This window comes from Gymnodraco acuticeps, unplaced genomic scaffold (assembly GCF_902827175.1).
Source record: "Gymnodraco acuticeps unplaced genomic scaffold, fGymAcu1.1, whole genome shotgun sequence".
In the NCBI taxonomy this organism is placed as follows: Eukaryota; Metazoa; Chordata; class Actinopteri; order Perciformes; family Bathydraconidae; genus Gymnodraco; species Gymnodraco acuticeps.
In genome coordinates, this window is record NW_022991435.1 from 3551625 (window position 1) to 3559957 (window position 8333).

General features: G+C 40.7%; 1 protein-coding gene across 5 annotated transcripts in view; it reads left to right on the forward strand.

The window, feature by feature from the left end:
* Positions 1-5496, forward strand: part of kcnn1a (potassium intermediate/small conductance calcium-activated channel, subfamily N, member 1a) — a 59164-nt gene extending 53668 nt beyond the window's left edge. For 4 of the 5 annotated variants that reach the window (XM_034196114.1, XM_034196116.1, XM_034196117.1 and 1 more), the window contains one exon: positions 1152-5496. In XM_034196114.1, coding sequence (XP_034052005.1) covers positions 1152-1466 — 315 coding nt within the window. In that variant the 3' untranslated portion in view covers positions 1467-5496. The remainder of the gene's footprint in view (positions 1-1151) is intronic. The other variant, XM_034196115.1, reaches the window with a different exon arrangement.
* Positions 5497-8333: the final 2837 nt, after the last annotated feature.

The window sequence follows — 8333 nt, forward strand, 5'->3', positions numbered from 1 at the left end:
GTCGGGAATCATTTACTAATGATTGTGAGAGGCCTTCACACCCTTAACTGGGGAACATTACATTGTATGCCATATGGTAAATACTTTGTCATAAATAATACACATTTATAAGCTTTATATACATTTTATATCATACAATATTGGCATGGTCTGAGTAGAATAATAACATGCAGATAGCAAATACATTAACCAACGTGGGCCCTGATGCGTCCACTGTGGAACAATAAGTTCCTAAATAATAGACGCTTTTCATTATATGAATGATTGGTGTCAAGCGCATACATAAAGCATTTAAGACCTTCTCCGGTTATAAATGGATTGGAGAAGCTGGTAGGGAAACGGTGGGAAGATAACATCAATGCTGACTTGCTGAAAGTATACAGCTACCCCTTCACACTGCTTCCTGTCATTATTCCCTCCTCTTCAGACTGAGTAAGTCAGATTTAGACTGGCTACTTATGTTATTTAAGACATGCAGGCCTTTTCCCCATGTACACATACTGCACATCCTGTTAAGCCCATTTTCCAATGGACAAAATACCCAGTATCACCCGCTAACATCTGGCTTTTGTCTACCGTGGGAAAGGTTACAATCAGCAATTATTACCGGCTCAGCAGTAGTCAAAGATATTCGTCGGCGCCCCTTCCAGTTGCAGTGACGAACACATTACAAACAAGATTTATAGAATTATTATAATTTGTTGAACATACAATTAATATAATTTCCTTAAAGCCACCAGACTCCACTGACAAAAAGTTGATTAACTTGCTGCATAATATTATAAACACCTCGTACAAACCCGGCATAAAACAAAAAACTCTGGTTTAAGAGTTTAAGGAGACCCTAACATAGAGCTATTTACTAACATGCTTCAAGTGTAGGCTGTCACATCCCTAATGTAGAACTTGACACGGCTGAAATTACAAAAGGAAGACCTACTTCTTTACTGGCAATGAGGCAAGAGTCCATGGATTGTTTTATCAGGTTTTTTGTGCTTAAAAAGGAAAAGAGGTATAAATAAAATTGGTTGCATCTTTACTTGTGTTTATTAAGTTATCCTCCACTAACCCCCCCGGCCCTCCTCTTCTTCCCTCTCTGTCTTCCTGTTCCTGCACCTCCCCAAACACATTTACTCTCTCTCCTTCATTAGACCCAGAATGTGATGTATGACCTGGTGTCAGAGCTGCAGGAGCGCAGTGAGGAGCTGGACAAGCGCATCGGCACGTTGGAGGACAAGCTGGACTCGGTGACGGGCAGCCTGCAGGCTCTGCCCTGCCTCATCTCCCAAGCCATAACCCAGCAGCAGCAGGAATTCCTGGACGGCTTTGTTCACCGCTTTCGGCCCGCCTCACTAGCCTCTGAGCGCTCTGAGCGCTCTGAGCGCTCTGAGCGGTCATGGACTTCCACCGCCCGCAGGCGGCGCTCTCCCTCCACAGCACCACACACATCCTCTGATAGCGGATAACCTTGACCAACCCGACGGGCCTCACCTTTCCCAAACCAACTCGCCACCTCACTCCTATCCAAAGCTGCCCCTGTAACCGCTGGCGAGTCCACGTCTGGACTGATAATGAACCCATATCTTGACCTCTGACCTGATCCTTACCCTTATTCTCTCCCTCCCATCCATCTTCTCTCCCCTTCCCCCCCACATCACATCCAAATACCAATTCCTCTGTGACTGGGCGACTCAGCACAGGACAGGATCAGAGCTACTCCAAAAGAATAAAGAAAAAGCAAACAAAGACTTAAATCGAGAAAAAACACAAATGCATAAAAAAAAAAAAAGGGGAAAAAATGAAAAATGACTGAAAAACCGAGATAAAGTAGAGATATGGTTTATGTTTTAGCCATTGTATGGCTGTTCAAGTTAGCTTTTTTGTAAAAGCCCTTGTATAGTTAAAAAATGAATGAGTTCAGGGTCGCTGGGGTGAGAGCTGGCTATCACACCGGAGAGTCCTTAACCACGAGGGGGGAAGTCGGTCTGTGGAGACGAGAGCCTCGGCTCACCTGCTGGCCCTCTGAGGCCATGGAGGACATCCGTCCACCCATCCGTCCGTCTATCTGTCAGTCCTGTGGCAAACCATTGGATTTCCCTTTCAAAAGACTAGTGTCATAGATTCTTTCCCATATGTAGGGTGAAAGCTTTAGATAAGGCTTGGAAAGCTCTGGCTTCAGGTCAGTGTTTGAAAATGCACTTAAGGGGAAACTGTCACACAAACGAAGAGCAAAGGGGATGCTTATGGCATTACTACTGGGTAGGAAAATGTACACAGTTGCCAACTTCAAGGTTTCAGCTTCCTTGTTCTTACCAAGGGAAAATGAGAGCGACTATCTTTTTTAGTTACATATTGACATGTGATTTTTCAGTGCCTGAATGTATAAATAGTAGAGGGTTATTTAATTACTGATTTCAGAGCTTTTTTACGATGTTAACAGTCTGAATACAGCATTGCATTCCTTTTTCAGATACATTCCTCCAAAAATTTAAAGAAAATGTCTTAATGTAATGCATAACATTGCCTCCATTACACAGCAACTCTAAATGTTTTGAATTTTTTTATTTCTATTTCTACTAACACCGTGGGTTAAGAAAAAGTTCAGAGACTAAAGCAAAAGGGAGACAGTCGGAGAGAATATTTGTGAGTGTGTTTGTCAGAGTTCACTTTTAGCTCAATGCTGCACACTATGTAATATGTAGTAGTCTACCTTTCTCACCACCCCTAATTAGAGCTTCCTGTGGTCTTCAGATGAAGGCATGGCTTGAGGTCTGCCGGTATGTGCGGCCACACAGGCTCACATCACTGGTCTGCATGGGTATGTGCAACAATGGCAGTGGAACACATTCTTCCTCGGATGGCTTGATGATTTTATTTAGACTTTTATTACGTTTAATTTAGTTTGGGTTGCCTTTCTTTCCTTTCTTTTACAAAACATGTTTTACTAGGATACCTAGGGTTTTTACAGTTGCAGAACCTAGAGAGTTGCAGTAATGTGATTCTGTAATGCATTCCCTTTAAAATATGAGGTGAAGAATTAATCGCTATTATAAAAGGATACAAATAAAAGTGCTGAAGAAACTTGGATGAAAGGGTCCCTCTGCAAACTAAAAATAATAGTTTAAAATACATTTATTCATTTTCTAGCTAAGTGTTTGATGCAAAGATTGATACAACAGTGTAAATATGAAGCTACTGCTAGAAGCTGCTTAGCTTAGCTTAGCTAAACTGAGCTTGTGGTCAAGACTAGAAACAAGGAGAACAGTATTCCTAGCTCTTTATAAATTAAAACAATGTTTATTGGTTGTTTAATCCCTACAGAAAACTAAAATGAAATTGTCACTTCCTGGACTTTCTGCTGGTTGCCTTGGCTACTGCGTGTTCTCAACATGTTCATACTTTTGTTTTTCGTACGGATTAAAAAACATGAGATGTTAAGTGATTTTCAGGAGCTTGTAAGTGTATTGTAATACCCTTATGCAGAAGCATCTGTTTTTATACTTTTTGCCTTTTTAAATACTAAAATTAGCTAGCGACATCTGTCTTCTTATTTACCGAAAGAGTGCTGTCAATCTTTTCATCTAACTCAATGAGCAATCAAGTGAATTAGCTTATTTTCCAACTATTCCTCTAACATTACAGTATTAGGCCACTATGGTGTCTTTTTAAAAGACATGATTACACATTGACTAGGATAGAGGATACGATTAAAACATTCTGAATTTGAGAGGCATGGTGAATGATTAATCTTAGAATAGTAATACATTACTTTTTGAAGATAAATATTTAGGATGTTTAAAGCAATTTTTTCCAGAGAACATATAAAAGGCAGATCAGGAAGTCAGCGGGTTAGTGGGCTAGCATGCTGTCCTAAAGTAGTTTGAATGGTAGATAACTTGCATACGTAAAAGGATGTTGGAGCTAAAACAGAGTCTTTATGACCCCTTAAGCTAATAGACAAATAGGATCATATTTTTCGCTGGATCTTAACTATTTCCAAGATGCTACGATTTGAATTGGGGCAATCTCTAACCCCTGTGAGCGAGGTAATTCTCCCACAGGCTCTGGACAGGCCGAAGAGCACTTCATTTAAGAACACATTCAGGTTGCTACGAGTGGATCTTAATCAAGCATGATTATTAGCTTTTTTCCTTTGAACTTGAGTTGATGAAGCATGACTCTTTACTGCCCCCACCTCCAGCCACTTCTCTTGCAGTGCTACACTCCATCCTCCCAGTATAGAAGGATCTTTTATGCCATAACAGTCTCTGTTTTCGATCATGGACTGTTTCAGTCAGTGTCATCAATTGAGTCAGGACGGCTAACGTAAGACTGTCTGCTTGATTTTGACCTTACCTGCCTTTTATGTATCACAGGTCTCCACCTTATCATTGCATTGCATATTTAGTCTTGCGTTTGTCGTCTGTCATCATTAACAACTTCAGCCCCCCCAAACACAAATAGGCTTCCCAAATGGCCCGCAGCAAAGACCTTTTAGAGGTTTGAATGAAAAAAAACAAAACAGGAAGAAGCAGGGGAACCCTCAGGTCATGTTTCATGTTGCACTCAGTGTGTAATATTCAGTTACACCAGAAAGGATCGCAGATGCTGGAGTGTCGTCCCCAGAGACGTAACAGTACTGGTGTTAAGGAGTTCATCCTTCATCAGCCGGGGCGAGACTAGCTGGGGGGGGGAAATGGGAAAGATGAGAACAGTAGCTCATTTACTGACAGACGTTCGTTTTGGTTTGAGGGGGTTTGTGAAGAGCAAGAGTGTGTCCTGTAAATATGACCTCATTGTAGATGTCGAACAAACGGGCCAAATGGTGAGCCGCAGGGGTGAAGGTAGCCGGGAGCCCACACAGCAGGTTGCAAAAATGCAGGAGAATAAACATCTAGAAAGGAAATGACATATTATAAAAATATTATATTTTATTAATTTCACCTTTTTTTTTTCTGCTAATGGAGGTACAATCAGGTTCTGTTTTTTAACCCTGTTGTAGAAGTTGGTTTTCTTCTGCACTCCTTATCCTGTCACCAACTAAGTCCTGCCAAAACACCATTCCAATATCTAATAGTGACCCAATTTTTTTCCACTAGGAAATAAAAGATGCACAGTATTTTGTAGTAAAGTGAGGGACATTCATGATGTTATTCTGATGATGGTAGATGAGTCAAAGTGATAAACGCATCCCAGAGTCTTTTTAATTATCCTGAACAGTAGGCTTTCCTCGTAGAGCAGGAATCAAAACACACTTCTACTGAACAAAAACCCCAAAAAGTGAAGAAATGTAACCCAATCATTGTTCTGTGTACACTGCCACATGATGCATAATGTACGTAGTAGCACTGGAATAAATCAACTTTTAATGGATGGCAAATGGGTTTAACATGTTCTCTGTATACTGTTCGCTGTTCCTTCATTTTGCAGGTGAACTTTTGTCCTAGCAAGGAGAGACACCAAGGTCAAATCATTAAAGACTTTCTTCAGCTATGACCTCACTCTCTTCTCCTTTTTGGCAGAGCTAGTGTACTTGCATGACCTCCAATCTGAAACTTTTGTATACAAAGAAAAGGGAAACAGCTAATCGTTACAGTGAAAGGTGAGTTGGCACATGTGTTGACAGATACAGACATCACGTGTCTGTTCCTGGAAAACTGTGAGTCAGGGACATCCTAAAACATGATTACAGGAGGATGTATTGACATAAACATTGCTCCAGAGGACACACAGCTGCTGAGGCGCTGTTCCAAGGTGAACTATGAGCTGTACATAACACACGCACATACACACAAAGCCATTAATTTTCAAATAACAAGCTACTATTCATGTCCACATGCACAAACAAGGCTCAGCCTGGTTAATTACAGCCAAATCAGGAGGGACTTGGCAGCAGACCGATATCCCGCAAGAGTGGCAGAGTCAGTCACCCTGCAGTTGTTGCTATACAACCCCAAACACATGCAGCATTGAAAACACAGCTCCTCTGCTCCTCATCCCTCCCACATGAATACCACATCATTAGATATAGTGTTGTTATCCCTTTAATTTATGGTAATGTGTGATTTCAAACATGCACTCTTAGATCAGAATATAGTTTCACAGTTCAAAGTTATACATTGGTAAATTAAGGCCATTTTAGCCATAGATACCCAGCCTGGCCTAAGCAGGTGCTTTCCAGTATTCCCCTCAGTAATATTTCTGTATCTTAATTAGCCCAGTAAATCCATCCAGCTACTCACTCTTGTGTAAAAGGCAAGAATAGAGGCATCAAATTACCACAGATCCACCCTAGAGGGTACTTACGATGGGTCAATGGTGAAGCAAGACGAGAAGGTTGACTGAAGATGACCCTCGGACCGGGAATGGGTGGAGGGGAGGGAATCAACTTGCAGGGTGTTTAGGATCATACCAGAGTGTGAAAAGATCCTTCGGGGATAGCTTGCGGCCGGCAGAGGAAGTAATAATGAATTGATTGCAGGCCCTATCGTTCTCCCCATCTGCCCTGGAAGCTAATGGCTAGCAGGTGCATTATTCGTAATGCCCTCCCTATCACTTTCAGCTAACGTGGTTTGGCAAACCCTTTGGTATTTCAGAGAATATAGCAGTATTGATCTTGGTTTTTGGCACTTTTTAATGCACAATGCTGTAGTGGTTGAAAGTGGGTGTGAAGGGCTTTTTATTCCAATTAATGTTTTTTTGAGTGTTGTTTATTCAGCATCAATAATTTCTCTCTTTCTATCTGCTATCTTGTTGCTGGTTTCTCTCTAAAGGCAGAATGAACTGATACAAATGAGCTTGTCTGTCGGAGTCTGCCGGAGCTTCCCTGCCTCATTTACCTCTGAAGGAAGAAAATAGCATTTTTTCCTGAGCCCTCAAGCCATGTGTCGTTTTTATATGTACAAAAGTGGAGGGGCACGAAAAACGTAGATGTGTATAGCTTCTGGATTCTTTTTTAAACACGTAAACAAATAACTGTAGGCTATCCATGGTTCCGATAGAGAGAGAGGGGGGATGGGGGGGGTATAAGGAAAACACAGACACTCATCACCGAGGTCACAATATCAATCGATCCAGCAGAGCAATAGCCTATAGGCAAAACACAGAAGATCAAATATATGACATAAAATGAACTTACCAAAGCTGAAGTAGATGGTCAACTTCATTCATTTTCTTTCCGTTTTACTGATTTTAATCGCTATATGTTGCTCTCTTAAAATATATTTTAAGTAGGGCTGTCAAACGATTAAAATTTGTAATCAGATTAATCACAGCTTAAAAATTAATTAATCATGATTAATCACCATTCGAAATATGTCCAAAATATGCCATTTCTTTATATTGTTGTGGGAATGGAAAGATAAATGAAAGAAGGCGGATATATCCATTTAACATACAGTAGGCTATGTAGGCCTATGTATGTTTATTATAATAAATACATTTATTTATAAATATGATACATTGCGATGTTAACAACCTCATGATAACCTCATATGTTTTTAACTTAGGATCATACCTGTGTTTAGTCTAGAAAAAGGTAAATGTGTGCATTTTATTATAAAGTTGTGTATATTTACAGACCGTTGCAAAAACTAAGAAGCTTATAAACATCAGGTTTAAAACTAAAAGAGCTTTGAAACACAATGAAAGATGTTTGGAGTTTTATTTGAGTTATTCATTTAAACTTTTTGTCTAAGAGATGCTGATTTGAAACCGTTGTTACATACAGTTACGGCATTTCCTGTTTCTGCCGGAGAGAGGGGAGGCCGTCCCAAAGCTTGCTGCTGTATTTACTCCCTCCATCTGACAGGAGGGAGCCTCGTTGAGCTGCGAGTGTGGCTACAGACGGAGTTCACTCCATCACGGAGGGGTAGGGTCGAGGGAGTGGTTTGGGATTGGGCCAAAATGGCCCAACTTTTGAGAGAGTGAAACGTCACAGATTACCCGGCATGCCTGAGAAGTACCCGTATGTGCGCTCATAGAGCATGCGCAACTTTAACCCAAAATGCTCGTTCACATCAAGCACGTCAATTTGCGTACACGTAACAGCACCGTGCGTTCATGACAGCATGGTAATGATTTGTTATTATGATGGATTTGATATTAACGAGGCGGCAGTTAGCAGCTAGCGGCTATCTAGTAATTATGCTAATGTATCATCAATCGTTATGTACTTATATTACGCTGTAACAGGATCCAGTGATATCCAAGCAACAGAGCTTCATTAGCATGAAATAATTATTGCTCTGTATATATATATATACAGTGCAATAAGCTTCTTAGTGCAATAATAAGCTACAGGGACGTTAATCTACGTCGGTAATATTAACTTT